The sequence below is a fragment of the Bicyclus anynana genome, chromosome Z (assembly GCF_947172395.1).
Source record: "Bicyclus anynana chromosome Z, ilBicAnyn1.1, whole genome shotgun sequence".
Lineage (NCBI taxonomy): Eukaryota > Metazoa > Arthropoda > Insecta > Lepidoptera > Nymphalidae > Bicyclus > Bicyclus anynana.
In genome coordinates, this window is record NC_069110.1 from 19,142,686 (window position 1) to 19,164,159 (window position 21,474).

At 35.6% G+C, this 21,474-nt stretch overlaps 1 protein-coding gene across 1 annotated transcript in view; it reads right to left on the reverse strand.

The window, feature by feature from the left end:
- Positions 1–1,055: 1,055 nt before the first annotated feature.
- Positions 1,056–21,474, reverse strand: part of LOC112052914 (titin) — a gene marked incomplete at its 3' end in the record, with an annotated part of 40,475 nt that continues 20,056 nt past the window's right edge. The window contains exons 15-16 of the mRNA XM_052890835.1: positions 15,859–21,243; positions 1,056–8,887 (exon numbers count right to left, since the gene is read on the reverse strand). Coding sequence (XP_052746795.1) covers positions 1,056–8,887; positions 15,859–21,243 — 13,217 coding nt within the window. The remainder of the gene's footprint in view (positions 8,888–15,858; positions 21,244–21,474) is intronic.

Here is a 21,474-nt window from a genome sequence, read left to right on the forward strand (position 1 = left end):
ACGTGTGAGTCATCGAATGGTGTTACGGATTCGTCAGTGAGCTCTTGTGTAGTGTGTACTGTGACGACTGGTGTTTTGTCGTCTTCTTGTTCAGTAATAATTTGTGTAGTTTCCTGTTTCGGGCCTAGTTTTTTGATTGTACGCTTAATAATTTTCTTAACTTTACGCTTACCTTCAGGCGTTTCTGTCTCTTCAAATGTGGTCTCTTCTGGAAGTTCGACGATCTCAACTGGCTTAATGTCTTCTTCCTCAGGCGATTTTTCTTCTGACACTGTGACGCTTGTTACCGGTTCTTCTCCGTCTTTCTCGACTGTAACAATCTCAGTGACTTCTTTCTTTTTCCCTTTATCTTTCTTAATTACACGTTTAGTAGTTTTCACCTTCTTAGTCTCACCTGTTTCAGTTATGACGTCAGTCACTTTAACTTCTTCAGGCTGCTCTTCGACTACCTTAGCTTGTTCAGGAATGTGTGAGTCATCGAGTGGTGTTACGGATTCGTCAGTGAGCTCTTGTGTAGTGTGTACTGTGACGACTGGTGTCTTGTCGTCTTCTTGTTCAGTAATAATTTGTGTAGTTTCCTGTTTCGGGCCTAGTTTTCTGATTGTACGCTTAGTGATTTTCTTAACTTTACGCTTACCTTCAGGCGTTTTTGTCTCTTCAAATGTGGTCTCTTCTGGAAGTTCGACGATCTCAACTGGCTTAATGTCCTCTTCATCAGGCGACTTTTCTTCTGTCACTGTGACGCTTGTTACCGGTTCTTCTCCGTCTTTCTCGACTGTAACAATCTCAGTGACTTCTTTCTTTTTCCCTTTATCTTTCTTAATTACACGTTTAGTAGTTTTCACCTTCTTAGTCTCACCTGTTTCAGTTATGACGTCAGTCACTTTGACTTCTTCAGGCTGCTCTTCGACTACCTTAGCTTGTTCAGGAATGTGTGAGTCATCGAGTGGTGTTACGGATTCGTCAGTGAGCTCTTGTGTAGTGTGTACTGTAACGACTGGTGTCTTGTCGTCTTCTTGTTCAGTAATAATTTGTGTAGTTTCCTGTTTCGGGCCTAGTTTTTTGATTGTACGCTTAATAATTTTCTTAACTTTACGCTTACCTTCAGGCGTTTCTGTCTCTTCAAATGTGGTCTCTTCTGGAAGTTCGACGATCTCAACTGGCTTAATGTCTTCTTCCTCAGGCGACTTTTCTTCTGACACTGTGACGCTTGTTACCGGTTCTTCTCCGTCTTTCTCGACTGTAACAATCTCAGTGACTTCTTTCTTTTTCCCTTTATCTTTCTTAATTACACGTTTAGTAGTTTTCACCTTCTTAGTCTCACCTGTTTCAGTTATGACGTCAGTCACTTTGACTTCTTCAGGCTGCTCTTCGACAATCTTAGCTTGTTCAGGAATGTGTGAGTCATCTAAAGGTGTTACGAATTCGTCAGTGAGTTCTTGTGTAGTGTGTACTGTGACGACTGGTGTCTTGTCGTCTTCTTGTTCAGTAATAATTTGTGTAGTTTCTTTTTTCGGTCCTAGTTTTCTGATTGTCCGCTTTGTGATTTTCTTAACTTTGCGCTTACCTTCAGGCGTTTCTGTCTCTTCAAATGTGGTCTCTTCTGGAAGTTCGACGATCTCAACTGGCTTAATGTCTTCTTCCTCAGGCGACTTTTCTTCTGTCACTGTGACGCTTGTTACCGGTTCTTCTCCGTCTTTCTCGACTGTAACAATCTCAGTGACTTCTTTCTTTTTCCCTTTATCTTTCTTAATTACACGTTTAGTAGTTTTCACCTTCTTAGTCTCACCTGTTTCAGTTATGACGTCAGTCACTTTGACTTCTTCAGGCTGCTCTTCGACAATCTTAGCTTGTTCAGGAATGTGCGAGTCATCTAAAGGTGTTACGGTTTCGTCAGTGAGTTCTTGTGTAGTGTGTACTGTGACGACTGGTGTCTTGTCATCTTCTTGTTCAGTAATAATTTGTGTAGTTTCTTTTTTCGGTCCTAGTTTTCTGATTGTACGCTTTGTGATTTTCTTAACTTTGCGCTTACCTTCAGGCGTTTCTGTCTCTTCAAATGTGGTCTCTTCTGGAAGTTCGACGATCTCAACTGGCTTAATGTCTTCTTCCTCAGGCGACTTTTCTTCTGTCACTGTGACGCTTGTTACCGGTTCTTCTCCGTCTTTCTCGACTGTAACAATCTCAGTGACTTCTTTCTTTTTCCCTTTATCTTTCTTAATTACACGTTTAGTAGTTTTCACCTTCTTAGTCTCACCTGTTTCAGTTATGACGTCAGTCACTTTGACTTCTTCAGGCTGCTCTTCGACAACCTTAGCTTGTTCAGAAATGTGTGAGTCATCTAAAGGTGTTACGGTTTCGTCAGTGAGTTCTTGTGTAGTGTGTACTGTGACGACTGGTGTCTTGTCATCTTCTTGTTCAGTAATAATTTGTGTAGTTTCTTTTTTCGGTCCTAGTTTTCTGATTGTACGCTTTGTGATTTTCTTAACTTTGCGCTTACCTTCAGGCGTTTCTGTCTCTTCAAATGTGGTCTCTTCTGGAAGTTCGACGATCTCAACTGGCTTAATGTCTTCTTCCTCAGGCGACTTTTCTTCTGTCACTGTGACGCTTGTTACCGGTTCTTCTCCGTCTTTCTCGACTGTAACAATCTCAGTGACTTCTTTCTTTTTCCCTTTATCTTTCTTAATTACACGTTTAGTAGTTTTCACCTTCTTAGTCTCACCTGTTTCAGTTATGACGTCAGTCACTTTGACTTCTTCAGGCTGCTCTTCGACAACCTTAGCTTGTTCAGAAATGTGTGAGTCATCGAGTGGTGTTACGGTTTCGTCAGTGAGCTCTTGTGTAGTGTGTACTGTGACGACTGGTGTTTTGTCGTCTTCTTGTTCAGTAATAATTTGTGTAGTTTCTTTTTTCGGGCCTAGTTTTCTGATTGTACGCTTAGTGATTTTCTTAACTTTGCGCTTACCTTCAGGCGTTTCTGTCTCTTCAAATGTGGTCTCTTCTGGAAGTTCGACGATCTCAACTGGCTTAATATCTTCTTCCTCAGGCGACTTTTCTTCTGTCACTGTGACGCTTGTTACCGGTTCTTCTCCGTCTTTCTCGACTGTAACAATCTCAGTGACTTCTTTCTTTTTCCCTTTATCTTTCTTAATTACACGTTTAGTAGTTTTCACCTTCTTAGTCTCACCTGTTTCAGTTATGACGTCAGTCACTTTGACTTCTTCAGGCTGCTCTTCGACAATCTTAGCTTGTTCAGGAATGTGTGAGTCATCTAAAGGTGTTACGAATTCGTCAGTGAGTTCTTGTGTAGTGTGTACTGTGACGACTGGTGTCTTGTCGTCTTCTTGTTCAGTAATAATTTGTGTAGTTTCTTTTTTCGGTCCTAGTTTTCTGATTGTCCGCTTTGTGATTTTCTTAACTTTGCGCTTACCTTCAGGCGTTTCTGTCTCTTCAAATGTGGTCTCTTCTGGAAGTTCGACGATCTCAACTGGCTTAATGTCTTCTTCCTCAGGCGACTTTTCTTCTGTCACTGTGACGCTTGTTACCGGTTCTTCTCCGTCTTTCTCGACTGTAACAATCTCAGTGACTTCTTTCTTTTTTCCTTTATCTTTCTTAATTACACGTTTAGTAGTTTTCACCTTCTTAGTCTCACCTGTTTCAGTTATGACGTCAGTCACTTTGACTTCTTCAGGCTGCTCTTCGACAACCTTATCTTGCTCAGGTATGTGTGAGTCATCTAGAGGTGTTACGGTTTCGTCAGTGAGTTCTTGTGTAGTGTGCACTGTGACGACTGGTGTCTGGTCGTCTTCTTGTTCAGTAATAATTTGTGTAGTCTCCTTTTTCGGGCCCAATTTTCTTATTATACGCTTAGTGATTTTTTTAACTTTGCGCTTACCTTCAGGCGTTTCTGTCTCCTCAAATGTAGTCTCTTCTGGAAGTTCGACGACCTCAACTGGCTTAATGTCTTCTTCCTCAGGCGACTTTTCTTCTGTCACCGTGACGCTTGTTATAGGTTCTTCTCCGTCTTTCTCGACAGTAACAATCTCAGTGACTTCTTTCTTTTTCCCTTTATCTTTCTTAATCACACGTTTAGTAGTTTTAACCTTCTTAGTCTCACCTGTTTCAGTTGTAACATCAGTCACTTTAACTTCTTCTGGCTGCTCTTCGACAACCTTAGCTTGCTCTGGTATGTGTGTTTCATCTAAAGGTGTTACGGTTTCGTCAGTGAGTTCTTGTGTACTATGCACTGTGACGACTGGTGTCTTGTCGTCTTCTTGTTCAGTAATAATTTGTGTAGTCTCCTTTTTCGGGCCCAGTTTTCTTATTGTACGCTTAGTGATTTTCTTAACTTTGCGCTTACCTTCAGGCGTTTCTGTCTCTTCAAATGTGGTCTCTTCTGGAAGTTCGACGATCTCAACTGGCTTAATGTCTTCTTCCTCAGGCGACTTTTCTTCTGTCACTGTGACGCTTGTTACCGGTTCTTCTCCGTCTTTCTCGACTGTGACAATTTCAGTGACTTCTTTCTTTTTCCCTTTATCTTTCTTAATTACACGTTTAGTAGTTTTCACCTTCTTAGTCTCACCTGTTTCTGTAATGACGTCAGTCACTTTGACTTCTTCAGGCTGCTCTTCGACAATCTTAGCTTGTTCAGGAATGTGTGAGTCATCTAAAGGTGTTACGAATTCGTCAGTGAGTTCTTGTGTAGTGTGTACTGTGACGACTGGTGTCTTGTCGTCTTCTTGTTCAGTAATAATTTGTGTAGTTTCTTTTTTCGGTCCTAGTTTTCTGATTGTCCGCTTTGTGATTTTCTTAACTTTGCGCTTACCTTCAGGCGTTTCTGTCTCTTCAAATGTGGTCTCTTCTGGAAGTTCGACGATCTCAACTGGCTTAATGTCATCTTCCTCAGGCGACTTTTCTTCTGTCACTGTGACGCTTGTTACCGGTTCTTCTCCGTCTTTCTCGACTGTAACAATCTCAGTGACTTCTTTCTTTTTCCCTTTATCTTTCTTAATTACACGTTTAGTAGTTTTCACCTTCTTAGTCTCACCTGTTTCAGTTATGACGTCAGTCACTTTGACTTCTTCAGGCTGCTCTTCGACAACCTTAGCTTGCTCAGGTATGTGTGAGTCATCTAGAGGTGTTACGGTTTCTTCAGTGAGTTCTTGTGTAGTGTGCACTGTGACAACTGGTGTCTGGTCGTCTTCTTGTTCAGTAATAATTTGTGTAGTCTCCTTTTTCGGGCCCAATTTTCTTATTATACGCTTAGTGATTTTCTTAACTTTGCGCTTACCTTCAGGCGTTTCTGTCTCCTCAAATGTAGTCTCTTCTGGAAGTTCGACGACCTCAACTGGCTTAATGTCTTCTTCCTCAGGCGACTTTTCTTCTGTCACCGTGACGCTTGTTATAGGTTCTTCTCCGTCTTTCTCGACTGTAACAATCTCAGTGACTTCTTTCTTTTTCCCTTTATCTTTCTTAATCACACGTTTAGTAGTTTTAACCTTCTTAGTCTCACCTGTTTCAGTTGTAACATCAGTCACTTTAACTTCTTCTGGCTGCTCTTCGACAACCTTAGCTTGCTCTGGTATGTGTGTTTCATCTAAAGGTGTTACGGTTTCGTCAGTGAGTTCTTGTGTACTATGCACTGTGACGACTGGTGTCTTGTCGTCTTCTTGTTCAGTAATAATTTGTGTAGTCTCCTTTTTCGGGCCCAGTTTTCTTATTGTACGCTTAGTGATTTTCTTAACTTTGCGCTTACCTTCAGGCGTTTCTGTCTCTTCAAATGTGGTCTCTTCTGGAAGTTCGACGATCTCAACTGGCTTAATGTCTTCTTCCTCAGGCGACTTTTCTTCTGTCACTGTGACGCTTGTTACCGGTTCTTCTCCGTCTTTCTCGACTGTAACAATCTCAGTGACTTCTTTCTTTTTCCCTTTATCTTTCTTAATTACACGTTTAGTAGTTTTCACCTTCTTAGTCTCACCTGTTTCAGTTATGACGTCAGTCACTTTGACTTCTTCAGGCTGCTCTTCGACAATCTTAGCTTGTTCAGGAATGTGTGAGTCATCTAAAGGTGTTACGAATTCGTCAGTGAGTTCTTGTGTAGTGTGTACTGTGACGACTGGTGTCTTGTCGTCTTCTTGTTCAGTAATAATTTGTGTAGTTTCTTTTTTCGGTCCTAGTTTTCTGATTGTCCGCTTTGTGATTTTCTTAACTTTGCGCTTACCTTCAGGCGTTTCTGTCTCTTCAAATGTGGTCTCTTCTGGAAGTTCGACGATCTCAACTGGCTTAATGTCTTCTTCCTCAGGCGACTTTTCTTCTGTCACTGTGACGCTTGTTACCGGTTCTTCTCCGTCTTTCTCGACTGTAACAATCTCAGTGACTTCTTTCTTTTTCCCTTTATCTTTCTTAATTACACGTTTAGTAGTTTTCACCTTCTTAGTCTCACCTGTTTCAGTTATGACGTCAGTCACTTTGACTTCTTCAGGCTGCTCTTTGACAACCTTAGCTTGCTCAGGTATGTGTGAGTCATCTAGAGGTGTTACGGTTTCGTCAGTGAGTTCTTGTGTAGTGTGCACTGTGACGACTGGTGTCTGGTCGTCTTCTTGTTCAGTAATAATTTGTGTAGTCTCCTTTTTCGGGCCCAATTTTCTTATTATACGCTTAGTGATTTTTTTAACTTTGCGCTTACCTTCAGGCGTTTCTGTCTCCTCAAATGTAGTCTCTTCTGGAAGTTCGACGACCTCAACTGGCTTAATGTCTTCTTCCTCAGGCGACTTTTCTTCTGTCACCGTGACGCTTGTTATAGGTTCTTCTCCGTCTTTCTCGACAGTAACAATCTCAGTGATTTCTTTCTTTTTCCCTTTATCTTTCTTAATCACACGTTTAGTAGTTTTAACCTTCTTAGTCTCACCTGTTTCAGTTGTAACATCAGTCACTTTAACTTCTTCTGGCTGCTCTTCGACAACCTTAGCTTGCTCTGGTATGTGTGTTTCATCTAAAGGTGTTACGGTTTCGTCAGTGAGTTCTTGTGTACTATGCACTGTGACGACTGGTGTCTTGTCGTCTTCTTGTTCAGTAATAATTTGTGTAGTCTCCTTTTTCGGGCCCAGTTTTCTTATTGTACGCTTAGTGATTTTCTTAACTTTGCGCTTACCTTCAGGCGTTTCTGTCTCTTCAAATGTGGTCTCTTCTGGAAGTTCGACGATCTCAACTGGCTTAATGTCATCTTCCTCAGGCGACTTTTCTTCTGTCACTGTGACGCTTGTTACCGGTTCTTCTCCGTCTTTCTCGACTGTAACAATCTCAGTGACTTCTTTCTTTTTCCCTTTATCTTTCTTAATTACACGTTTAGTAGTTTTCACTTTCTTAGTCTCACCTGTTTCTGTAATGACGTCAGTCACTTTGACTTCTTCAGGCTGCTCTTCTACTACCTCAGCTTGTTCAGGAATGTGCGAGTCATCGAGTGGTGTTACGGTTTCGTCAGTGAGTTCTTGTGTAGTGTGCACTGTGACGACTGGTGTCTTGTCATCTTCTTGTTCAGTAATAATTTGTGTAGTTTCTTTTTTCGGGCCTAGTTTTCTGATTATACGCTTAGTGATTTTCTTAACTTTGCGCTTACCTTCAGGCGTTTCTGTCTCTTCAAATGTGGTCTCTTCTGGAAGTTCGACGATCTCAACTGGCTTAATGTCTTCTTCCTCAGGCGACTTTTCTTCTGTCACTGTGACGCTTGTTACCGGTTCTTCTCCGTCTTTCTCGACTGTAACAATCTCAGTGACTTCTTTCTTTTTCCCTTTATCTTTCTTAATTACACGTTTAGTAGTTTTCACCTTCTTAGTCTCACCTGCTTCAGTTATGACGTCAGTCACTTTGACTTCTTCAGGCTGCTCTTCGACAATCTTAGCTTGTTCAGGAATGTGTAAGTCATCTGAAGGTGTTACGGTTTCGTCAGTGAGTTCTTGTGTAGTGTGTACTGTGACGACTGGTGTCTTGTCATCTTCTTGTTCAGTAATAATTTGTGTAGTTTCTTTTTTCGGTCCGAGTTTTCTGATTGTACGCTTTGTGATTTTCTTAACTTTGCGCTTACCTTCAGGCGTTTCTGTCTCTTCAAATGTGGTCTCTTCTGGAAGTTCGACGACCTCAACTGGCTTAATGTCTTCTTTCTCAGGTGACATCTTTTCTGTAATTGTTACGCCTGTTACCGGTTTTTCTGTGTCCTTTTCAACTGTTATAATCTCAGTGACTTCTTTAGTTTTTCCTTTATCTTTTTTGGTTACACGTTTAGTAGTTTTAACTTTCTTAGTTTCACCAGTTTCAGTTTCGACTTCAGTCACTATAACTTCTTCAGGCTTCTCTTCGACTACCTGAGCATGATCAGTTAAGTTTAAATCTTTGAATGGTTTTAGGGTGTCGTCAGTGAGTTCTTTTGTAGTTTGTACAATGCCAACTGGTATCTTGTCCTCTTCTTGATTTTTAACTTTTTGAGGCGTTTTGTCAATTTCAACCATTTCTTCTATATGTACATGTGTTAGTATTTTTGGTATATAAAAGTTGTCATCTGGTAATTCTACCATACTTTTATCAGCTACAGTGTTATCAGAAATTTCTTCTCCTTCATACTCTTCTATTTTGACACTATGTTTTGAATCTCTAGTGGGTGTGTCATCGAAATCATCATCTATTGTTTCTTCTATAACAATGTCACCTTCATGTTGACTACCTTCATTCATACGGTTTAAAGTACTCTTTGTTTTTTTCTTTTTTCTTAGTATCGTTCGTTTGGTTTTAATTTGCACAGGATCACTCTTCCCTGGAGTTTGCATAAATTTTGTTATTATTTCTTCAGATTCCTCTATATCTGATGATCTAGGTGAAATCGAATGAAGACGTTCATCTTCTGAAAGCAAAGTCCACGTTGCTTTTATCTTTTTTTTATAACGTTTGCTAGTTATTTTACTACGTTATGACACTGGTTATAAATTAGATAAATATGCTAGACCGAGCTGGAGGTTTTGCCAAAAATAATATTAATGTTAATGACATTGTGAAAGGTTGTTGAATATTTGTGAATGTTGAAAAATTAATGTTGATTGTTTTGTGTTACTTTGTTTGATCAAACTTATTTTTGCGTCAAGCGGACAAGCGAGAGCCAATACATTAATATTTATTAGGTACCGATAAATACTGGTATGGTATTTTAAGTGACGTGTTAAAACATATTTAAAATTTACTGATTTTTTCTATTAAACGATGATAATAAATGAACAAATACGGGAGCAAAATATACATATTATATTGCAAGACAGGATAAAAATATTTATGGAACAATTTAAATATTCTTATTATTGTACTGATATAGTTGAAAATCTATATATGAGCATTGCACGAATGATAAAACCGGATTATGAAGAAAGGATTCAATTAGAAATTTCTTACCGGTTTCTTTTTTTTTAATCCTTAATAATAAACATTAAATTTTTGCTCCTGTTTATTTTTCAAGGTTCCGTAGCCAAAGGGTAAAATGGATCCCTATTACTAAGACTGAGCCGTCCGTCCGTCCGTCTGTCACAGTTGTTGAAAATGTTGCCGCTATGATAACGAATATTAAAAAATTTAATTTAAAAAAATTAATGACACTAATAATAATATGAGTTAATTTTTGAAAATTTATATTTATCATATATTATAAATATTGCAATATGGAAGCAACACGTTACGGCCATTAAAATTGCATACATAATTTTCCATTATTTGACGTCTTTAATGTCGCCATTTTGGTTCTACTTATTTGCTTATTGGGGTCTGTACCTAACAGCTATGAGAAAGAAAATAATTAAGAAATATGGGTGGCATTCGCGTTTCGGTATGACTTGAGAAAAATGAACATTAGATAACTTACATGACATAATAACTAGATATATTTTTATCAATACCTTTAATTTATTAAAAACAGAATAAGAAAATCAGTTACATAAAACGACCGGGCGGATTATTTATTATAAGTTTCTTTTTTAAATTTTCAACATGTATTGGATCTTTAGTAATACTAATTCTTTGGTTTATTAATTTTAAAATTATTTAATAACAAAGATATAAATTTTAATAGTAGCGTAGTAGACTTCAAAAGTTTCATGGAGAGTAAAAAAGAGGGTTCGGGGAACCTCTTCAGAAAATTTTTCTTAATCAAAATTAAATATTAAATAGCGAAATATAAGTATATAAAATATCATTGTATAACAATACAGAATACCTCGGAACCTAGCCTTACATATATACAGGTTGTCCCGTAAATGTTACGACACACTTTACAGCTGTTTTGATAGCCGACATCAAGGCCTACTAAAATAACGCAATATATGTTAGCCGAAATTTTACGGTTTTTAAGTTATATTTATTTTAGTACAAAATACAAAAGTCCCTACCTTCAGTGCAGTATAGTCGTACCATGTGCTGAAAATTTACTTAAGCGTTGATTTTATACTTATTAACTTGCTAATTATTTTTGAATAGTTGTTTCAGCTAATGAAACTTTGGTTTTTTCATCTACAAAGTGAAGCGCAAAAAACGGGCATAATTACTCTTTTTTATGTTTAACGATTTTTATTGCACGTACTTTTAAAGATCACGTTGAAAAAAAATGTACTAGGCAAAGTTGTACATTACTAAGTTAGTTCAAAGCTTAAAAACATGTCCATTTAATAGGAATTCCAAATATGTAACACATTAGTACATTATTTTCAAACACTTCGTCATAATTGTTATTTGCGATCCGAAAGGGGTTGATTATGTAAAAATCATTATTTATTAAAAAAATCCTGTCACTTGATTATCGAAATAATTTACAATGAATCATAAGATAAACAGTTAAAATGACAAAAACAATACATGAAGTGTAATAAAAAACATATAGATAACTTTCCAATTTGAAAATCGTCAAAATATGTACAAGTTACTTGAACCAAAAACGAGTAAGAAAAGACCAGAAATGAGATTTTAAGTTTAAGAACACTAAAATGTTCTTTTTCATGACGATGTCGGGCTTGTATACGTGCCCACGGAAAACAATCTAACCTTTTTTTATAAAATTATAAATAAAAACGTCGGCCAAGTGCGTATCAGGCTACGTGTGGTATAGCGTTCCGCAGTTGTAGGTCAACAATGCCGACTTAGAATGGTGATTTTTGGTTGATCAACTACAACTCTTAAAAGTGATACTTTTCCTCTTAATTTTATTATATTTCTGTGCATTTTTACCATAAACAACCCTTTAGCTGGTAGAGGGGCGGGACACTGGAATATAATAAATTCAGCAATTCTAATCTCATTATTTCAAAAACAGATCTGTGGTGGTCACACACACATAGATTGTAAATGAAAATGCTACTTAAGCATTTTCATAATTATGACGAAGTCGATACGGGCGGTTTGTCGCCAGTCGTTACCTAACCGTTGTAACTGATAGTCAATATAAGTGTTTTATCAGTGGAGCCTACTATTATTTATCACCCATAACCGCTACCCGGGACACGACATACTTTACTCAAACCCAAATACAATAAGTATTAAAATAGTACAAAAGTGGTACAAAAGATCTCTAAATCGATAAATAGTATTTACACACTCACATTATTATTTCAAGACCTACTTAATGACACCTACACTGTGGGTTAGACAAGTACAAAAAATCACACTTTTAAAACTCTAAAAAATATATTTTCAAAATTTTATTTCATGACTTCATTGGCGCATCTTACTGGTATACTCCTGCTAAATCACAACTTTCTAGTACTAATAGTTTCTGAGCTAAACCGCGGACAGACAGACGGGCGGCAAAAGAAAAGGATTTTAGTTGACAACGGTACCATAATTTAAAAACAAAATAACTATTTGTTTTTTTACTACACTTTCCATGTTGTTTTTGACATTTCATCTGTTTAACTTATGATCCAATGTAAATTATTTTATTAGTCAAGTAACAGGTATAAATTTTAATAAGTAAAGATTCTTACATAATCAACCCCTTTCGGAACTGAAATAGCAATTGTGACGAAGGGTTTAAAATTAATGTACTAATGTCTATATTTTTTTTTTAGAATCGTCATTAAATGATCAAGTTTTTAAGCTATGAGTACAACTTTGCTTAGTACATTTTTTTAACGTGATCGTTAAAATTACGTACAATAAAATCGTTAAACATAAATATAGTAATTAGGCCCGTTTTTTGGAAAAAAACCCACTTTGTAGAAGAAAAAATGAAAATTTCATTAGCTGAAACTACTATTCAAAAATAATTACTAAGCATAAAATCAACGTTTAAGTAGTTTTTCAGCACATGGTACGACTAAACTGCATTGAAGGTAGGGATCTATGTTTAGTGTACGAAAACTAATATAATTTAAAAACGTTATTTTAGTAGGCTCAGGACCATCAGCTACCGTCATGTAAAGTATGTCTTAATATTTACAGGACATCCTGTATATTGACGTTTCTTGGGAGAAAACATGCTGGTAATACTGAATGGGAGGTGCTGAATCTATAATATAAAAATGAATCGCAAAATGCGTTGGTAAGCGCATAACTCAACAACGCCTGGACCAATTTGGCCAATTCTTTTTTTAAAGTGTTGGTTTTTACGGCGAGAAAAATTCGAATAATTGCCAGAAAAACCATAAAAATAGCCCTTTTCTTTTTCCCATACAAATGTTTTCTAACTAAAACGTAGTTTTGAGCTTTATTGTTATTGTATAAAGTTCATATTAATAATAATTAGAAAACGGGGTAGGGGTAGGGTACTGGTGGGGTAGGGTAGGGTAGGGTAGGGGTAGGGTAGCGTAGTTCGTAGTTGAAAGTTTACATCGAGTTTCACGCGGACGAAGTCGCGGGCGTCCGCTAGTTTTTAATATAAGTGTGTTCATTCCAACATTTTGTCTTTAAAACGTTTTAAAATATCGGTCTACTTCCCTAAAATTACTAATGCAGAATTTTGTATTAACTACATCAAATAAAACGGTTATTTTTTTAATAACGCTTCTTTTCTTGCTTGCTTGTTAATTAATAAAATGTTTCGCGTAATTTATGAAACTCATGTTATCATCAGCAGATGTTTTATAAATATATAGATCGACGATAATGCTTGCAATATAGTGTTTGCTTTTGTTATATATGTTACCGTTAAATGATAAAACATGTTAGTTTAAAATCTCAGTCGCGATATTATAATCTATCGATATATTGTGAACTGAACATACTGATTACAATTTAACGTGTTATTTTTCGGTATATTATAATCATGATTTTAATAACTTATGCAACAATAGACATACTATAAATAGTCACAACTACCAAAATATAATAATTTGCTGCGGGGTATACTATAGACCTTAAATATGTTTAATATATGTGTTTCACGTATAGACAGGTAGAGTAGTGTGAAACCTACGAAAACCGTTAGAATGAAATGAAAATTACAAACGATAGCACATTCAATGTGAAATAAAATTCTGAGGAAGGCGTTTTATTTTCTTTCTTGTTTTTATTTCTGTAATTACAGGTTTTATAACTTAAAAACACAGCCCTAAAATAGGGTCTCAGCTTTTCGAGACACAGCCAGTGTTTCAGCTGATCGGATATCACTGATAATTTTTGGGTTAAGTATCGTCAAAATCGCCACGGTTTTGTTTTCAATACTAATTATAATAAAGCTACATTATCCACAAGTAATATAGGCTAAATTTTTATTTTTTGGAAAAAATAGGGTACCGTAAGATATTTGGGTTTTTCACAAGGTATAAAAAATCAACCAAGAAAGTTACTTATTTTGCTTATGCTGCCTAAACTATAAAAGATAGAACCATAAAATGTTCTAATTGATTGTAGATCTTAGAAATATCTAAAAAAAATCCACGGCACACTATACCAATCTATATCGAGTGAGGCACAACAACCATTTTTTTATTTAAAAATCATGAATTACTACATTTAAAAGCATTTATTTTAATCCATATCGAAATAAATTTTATAATTTCATTTCTAAGTTAATGTAGATAATATTTGGTCTATGAATGATTAAAATTGGACGTTTGGTTTTGAAGTTATAGAGTTGCGAAGTGGGCGTTACCAAGGCGGGGGTGCGTAAGGCATATTTATGAAACGTTTCGTGGTAGGGTAAGGACAGCATAGGGGTACCGTAGGGTAGGGTAGGGATAGAGTAGCGGTAGGGTAGGGTTAGGTTAGGGGTAGAGTAAGGGTAGGGTAGGGTAGGAGTAGGGTAGGGTAGGGGTAAGGTAGGGGAAGGATAGGGATAGGGGTAGGGTAGGTGTAGGGTAGGGTTAGAGTAAAGGTAGGGTAGGTGTAGGATAGGGGTAGGGTAGGGTAGGGATAGGGTAGGGATAGGATAGGGTTAGTTGAAAGTTTACATCGAGTTTAACGCGGACGAAGTCGCGGGCGTCGGCTAGTAGGTTATAAATTTTGGCTTGCAGGAAATATAAAAAAACCGTCTTTCTCAGATTTTTTTTCCGTATCGCGCTATATATATCGCTAGCATATCGCTTGTATTTTTCTTTCCCTAAATTAACTTGACTTGAAGACGAGTTTACCACGATGGCAGGCGTCCTCCGGTGGTGTTAGAGCCGTTTTCAAATAATATATAGGTACGCCGTTGAACTTACCAACTGCAAAAGTGACTGAGTGATAGAGATAGACCAACGACTTGAACGAATAATAATGTACCTACGGATACGGTGCTACGTCGTTGATGAAGAAAATCTGCTTTTCTGACAGTGTTTACAAAATGAATTTGACATTTGTGTTATAACATTAACATAGTATATCATAGTATTTGACAAAGTGTTTATATAGGAGGTATGTTGTAATAAATATTTTGAACGGATCTAAAACAGAAATTCCCAAAATCTGGACTTTTTGAAAGCACAACGAAAAAAAAAGAAATTCGCATTTTCGTAACGCAGTACTTTTGTTAATTTCTACTTTTCTTACAACTATCATAAATTGCATGTTTTTTAGGCAAAAAATGTAATGTAGACAGCCTACTATATACTATACTAGAGCAGAATTCAATTCGGACTTACTGTAAGCAAATCAATCAAAGTCAATAATATAAAATTTTTAAAAAACGAAAATTTCATTCTATTCGTCTTTTCTTATTTGTACATTGAAAATAATACCTTTATACTGATATCTGGAACCGTCTATACTACTTGTTTATAAAAAAAGAATATATTATATCGAGTATCTGTAGTTTAAATAAAATTAACAAAAATTGAATTTGGCCAATCAGTAACAGAATACAAAAATTTATAAATCATTTATAAATTTATTTTCTATCTGTATGTCTGTTTATTGTTACAGTCTGACTGTCTGTCTATCCTTCTCCCCGTATGTTCGCGCTATAGACTGGATTTACTGAATGGATTTTCATGCAGTTCTCACAGGTACTGTTTTGTTTCAGGTTACTGTACGTGTTTTAGCAGTAAATATACGATTATTACAAAATACATCGCAGGCGTATAGCTCGTAGTATATAATACTTTGCTTATATGTAGGTAAGATTTTTCTTACTTCAAAACGAAATCGCCTGTCACAAACATAGATCATAGAGCTAATGTATCTATCAGTATCGTAGGTAAGGCAAATTTGGTTATTAGAAAAATAGAATGTTTACACATTTTTAAGTCCATAAAACCTTCTTTGCAAATGATTGCTGGTCTAACTCGATTTCGGCTGTAGTATAGTATAATTATTATAATCGTAATATAATGTTAAACATCATTTTAACGTATTCTTAGTTTATCATACAATATACATATTATTATAGTATTTACATATACTAATTATTGCTCTCTTACTTACCTAAAATGTGAGTATCTTCCCGCAGTATGGGTAAACTTTCTTCATATTCAGGTGTTTCATGTTGAATAGGTTTTAGATGTGCAACTTTTAGTTCCATTGTCTTTTCCGTTATATTTGTGGTATTTTCATCAACAACAATTTCGGTTTGTTCAACAGGTTTTAAAATTAGAACATCTTTTTTGACGTTACTCTTTTTGATGTGTTCTTTTATGACATCAGACACGGATTCTTCAGAAACACTTTCCGAAACGATAAAGGTTGATAGACAGTCTAAATTGATACTAGCTTTAGAAGGTTCAGTGAGTGATTCTGTAATAATATCACTAGTAGTCTCTAGTGTTTGCTGCTTAGAAGCGTGTAGCCCTTCTAAAAATACCGTAGTTTCTTCGGCTTGCTGGGTCATGATTGTCTTACTTTTATCGAACGACTGTGGTTTCTCTTCTAACACAACTTCAGTTTGTTCAATGCTTTTTAATTCAGTGATTTCTTCTTCAGCTTTTTTCGTGGTATCTGTTATTGTTTCTAAAGGTTCAGGAAATTCTTGAGTAATGTTTTCTTCTATAACATATATTTTATTCAGTTCAAATTCGTACTTAGCAGAATTTTGTGTAACTCGGTTTTCTGGCAATTTTGATATACTATCAATTATATCGGGTAATAAAGTTATCACTTCTTTTGCTGTAGTTTGCGTTTCTATCCCGTGTTCTTCTTTATTGGGCTGTTTGTTGAAGGTATCAGACTCTTCATGAACAAAAACCTCTGTACATTCAGCCGCTGTAAGATCGGAAATTTCTTTCTTTGCGAATGATTTTGGTAGCTCTTTGGGTTTATCGAACGTCTCTATACTTTCAATTACTTGCTGCTCTTGTTTATTTAAACTTTCTAAGATAACATGCGTTTCTATAGCTGTCTCACCCTTTGTCTCATTGCTATCTACAAATTTTAATGCATCCTGAAATGCTACATCTTCGCACGTTAAAACATGATCAGTTGTTTTAATACTGACTGTTTGAGTTTTAGTTAGAGGGTGGGCAACAGTTTGAAGAATTTCCTCTTTTTCTTCAGGAAAGACATTCGTAACCACTACATGCTGCTGTGAATCTAATCGTGATGATGGTTTTTCTTCTTTTTGTATATTTTTTTGTATAAATGGCAATTCTGTTTCTTTTGGTAATACTTCGTGAACTAAAAATGAAGACATACATTCAAGAGAAAAGTTAGCTTGTTTTTCCGTTTGTTTACGTCCACTTTCTAAAGGTTGCTCATTCTCTATGGATTCTATTTCAAGGACAGTAACATGTTGTACTCCTTCAATATTTGGAGTCAAATTTTCTGTTTTATCATATTTAACTGGACTTAAGTTTTCTCCTTTTTCATATGGAACTATTTCTATAGTATTAATGTGGTCACCCACTTCTAGACTTAATATTGACATTTCCTTTCGCTTTTCATTAAAACATAATAAGATTTCTGGTTGTTCTTCACTTTTTACTTCACTAATGTATAATGGTGTGGCAGTATCTAGACTAAAATCTTTTATTTGTTTTGTAGCATAATCAATTTTTTCCAGTACGTTTTCAAATTCAGTTGTTTGACAAACATCAACATTTATATGTTTATGAGTGTCAAAAGTTACATTATTAATAGTTTTTGCAGATGTTTCATCTACATTTAATTTACTTTCTTTTTCTGCAATTACCTCCTCTGATACATCAACATAGTGGCACGGATTTACAGTAAAATCTACCTTTTGATATTTCATATTGTGTAATGGTACAATAATATCGGTTTCTTGTTCATTAACAACAGTTTCCATTGTATCTAAAGAAGTGTGTAGTGTAATATTTTGTAAAGGTTGAAGTGTATGTGATTTTGCAACTGGTATTTGTTTTAAAGGAGCTTCTGACTCTTTAAGAAATACTTCTGAAATATCTACGGCTGCTTGTAATTCTATATTGGTTTTTAGAGCTTGATCTCTATGTATATTTTCGAGTTGTTTAAGATTTTCTGTCATATTGGATATATTCACTTCGGTGCTTATAATTCCAGTATACGGCACAAACTCGACAGTAGCGCCATGACTAGGTAAAACAAAATGATCTTCAAATTCTTTTTCTTTTTCGGATATATTAATAGAACTTTCAATTACAGACTGAGATTCGACATAATTCGACGTAACATTACATTTTAGGGGTTTTTCGTATAACAGTATACCTTCACTATCAGCTACTACTGTTTCTGTTTGTTCTAAATTTAATAGTTCAGACGTATTTATTCCAGGTTTTTGTTGAGGTAAATCTTGTGTAAAATCTTTTGGCGATTGTATAACTGTCACCTCTTCTATGTTGGCCGTTTTACCATACACTTCATCAAATTTAGCTTGAGCTGTTTTCTGAGGAAGCTCGAATTTTTCTGTCTCTTTTAAGTTATCAGATTGAGATATAGTTTCAATGATTTCCAATCCACTATGCTCACGCAATTTTATATTAACCTCGTGCTGTTCTGGGATTTTTGGAGATGTAAATTCGTTTTCTTTTTCATGAGTTATTTCAACCATTTGGTTTGGAGTAGAAAGAGCAAAGACCGTAATTAAAGCTTTTGTTTGTTTAACTTCATCTGGAACATCTAAAGTCAATTCTGATGAATTTACAATAGTTTCTTGCTGCACTATAGCTTCAGAGGTTATAGGAGTTGGTGTCAGATTAATTCTTTGCGAATCATCTTGAGTTTTAAGCTTTGTCGGCAATATTTCAGATGTATTTTCGTCTATCATAACAGCCTGCATTGAATTAAAATTAAATGTTGCTGCAACAAATGGTGTACTGCTTAGTGTTAGCAAGCTCTCTTTTTCATTACATTCAGTAGTTGATATAACAACTTCTGTATGAGGAAAACTTTCTAGGCTGGCTTTAACAATTTTATCAGATACGTCAAATCTCTCCGTGAACGCTACACTAGAACTTGGAACCAATTCCAAAGAAGTTGCTACAGGTCTACTAACTAAATCTTTAGATTGTTCACAAACTTTTTGAGATGGTATAATACTACTGTAAGGCTCCTCTTTATCATGCGTTAAGATTTCCGATATTTTTAGAATTTCTTGTACAGGAACAATTTCTTGGCTAATTAATTTTGAACATGGTTTGTCAATCGTTTCTAAAATTGCTTGACTGTCTAATACTGCGTTTTCAGTTATTTGAATCGGGTAATTTGGTTGAGATGTTACATTTGCTTTACGACTTTCAGTTTGTGGAGTTTCTAGTTGCTTTGTAGAATCGCGCAAATTTGTTTCGGTTACAACTGCAGCTTTATGACCTACATCAACATCTATTATAGCAAATTTATTTGACATACTATTGTCAATAACTAATTGTTTTTCCGTGTCATTTGGTACCGTTTCTATTATATTCAAACTTTCATTTTCAGTGAATGAAGTAAAAGCTTTTGTTTGATTTTCTGCATGGTCTTCTAATTTTTGTAGTTGTTCCTGCACTGTGGCTTGAAGAACAGTTACCTCTGTATGTAAATCTCTCTGTTCAGTAGCATTATTGGGTTTTTTATCTAAAGGTTGTAAAATATCTACTTGACTAGATGTAGTCACTTCTTCAAAAACGAGACTCTTGAAATTATGAGTTAGTTTTGGTTGAGTATTAGATACCTCAGGAATTTTGTCTACCACCAGTTTATTTTCTAAATCTGATGCACTAATTTCCAAAACGGATATAGAAATATTTGGAATTAAAGAAACAGACACATTTTCTGCATTCTTTGTGGGGTATAACTGCGAAATTTCTTGGTCGTGTATAAAAGGTGTAGTCACAATTTTTGCATTTTCAGTGATAACAGCTTCCGTTGCTGTTTTACTGTCTACTTTATCTATTGGTTTTATATTCCCAGGAGCTGTAAGTTGCAATGTTTCTGAAGTAATAAGCGACTCAATAGGTTTAATATCAATTTGGGCTTGTACAGATTGTTTATCTTCCACTTTTATAAATTCTTTTTCACGCTCGTGTATTTGGACTTCTTCAGTCATATTTTTATCTAATGCAAATAAAGTAACATTTGCCTGATTCCTTGTTAAACTTTCTCTTTCTGGTAATGAAATTTCGGAATCATGAATGTTAGTTTCAAAGTTACTCTTATGCTGGTGTTCACTAAAACTTATACCAGCTTTTTTCTCTACGCATATTTCAGGTGTGAATTCAGACTCCTTAAAATGAGGTATCGTCATATAGTTGCATAAACTAGAATGCAATATTAAATCTTTTTCAACGTTCGCTTCATCAGGAAGATTAACTATAGATAAAGAGCCTTCTTTTTCATGAACATCATTTGTTGACACAAGGATGCTTTCTTTTGATACAACGTTTATGTTAGCTTCTTGTGGATGTGGTACTTTTTGTAAGCCTAAAGACCCTTCTTTCTCTTGTATATTATAAATTTCAGTAACAATCTGGTTTGATACTAAAATATTTTTCTTAGCCATTTCCGTTGGCACAATTAATTCTGGATAATATTTTCCCGATTTGTCGTCAACGAAAATTTCTCTTACTTCTACCGATTCCAGTAAATTAAAATTGACATTCGATTTAACTGGTTTGTCAAGACTTCTACTTACTAACTCATGTTCTCTGGACTCTTCTTCAACTTGTGTTACCTCTAACCCGGTTAACGGCGTGATAGATATCTCTGCAACAGATTTGGTAACAATAGAATCTTTTAAGGGTATTTCGTCAATGGCGGTGACATCTTGTGAAACATTCAAAGCATCTTGTAAAATAATTGTTGATATTGCTTTTTCCACTTGTTTTTGATCTTCTATACTGGTATCGGTAGTAGTCATATGCACAACTGTCTCTTCAGTTACGATATTTTCAGCAGGCACAAGACTTTTACGGGCCTTACTCTCAGCTTTTATTGTTTTCCCTTGATATTCACCTACAGAATGATCAATATCTATTTCAGTAACCTGCAATGATTCCATTTGATTGTACGATTCCTGAACATTTCTAAAACTTCCTTGTTTTGTGTGTAACGGTTCCTCTTTTTCGTGAACTTCTTGGATACCACTCGCGATCGAATAATTCGTGGTAAATTTCACATTAGCTTTATCTTTGCACTTTTGGTGTTCTAGAACAATATGAGTAACTTCACTGGCTGGAATTACTTCTATTTTACTATCGTGAACATCTGTGGCTAAAGTAGTAATACATAAGATATGCTCATCCTCAAATGGCCTAGCTTCTTCATCTTCAACATATTCCGCACTCTGTTTCGGGAGAACTTCAAGCAACTTTTTTATTGTAACGTCTTCTTCTATTTCAAATGTTGTTGAACCTATTCTTTGTTTTTTGGATTTTTTGCTTTTGGTTTTTTCATTCGTATCTGTGAAATCACAGTACAATACTATATTTGCATGTATATAGAGTGGAATAAAATTTGTAATATGTACAAAATAGCATTAGGTGTTATTTCGTATTCGTGACGTAACTATTTGTTGTTAATACAATTCGTTGTCAATTTTATAAGCTTTGCATGTCATCTACACTACAATAATATTTAAATATATTATAATTAGATTATAAATATATACTTACAACATTGATTAAATGCGTT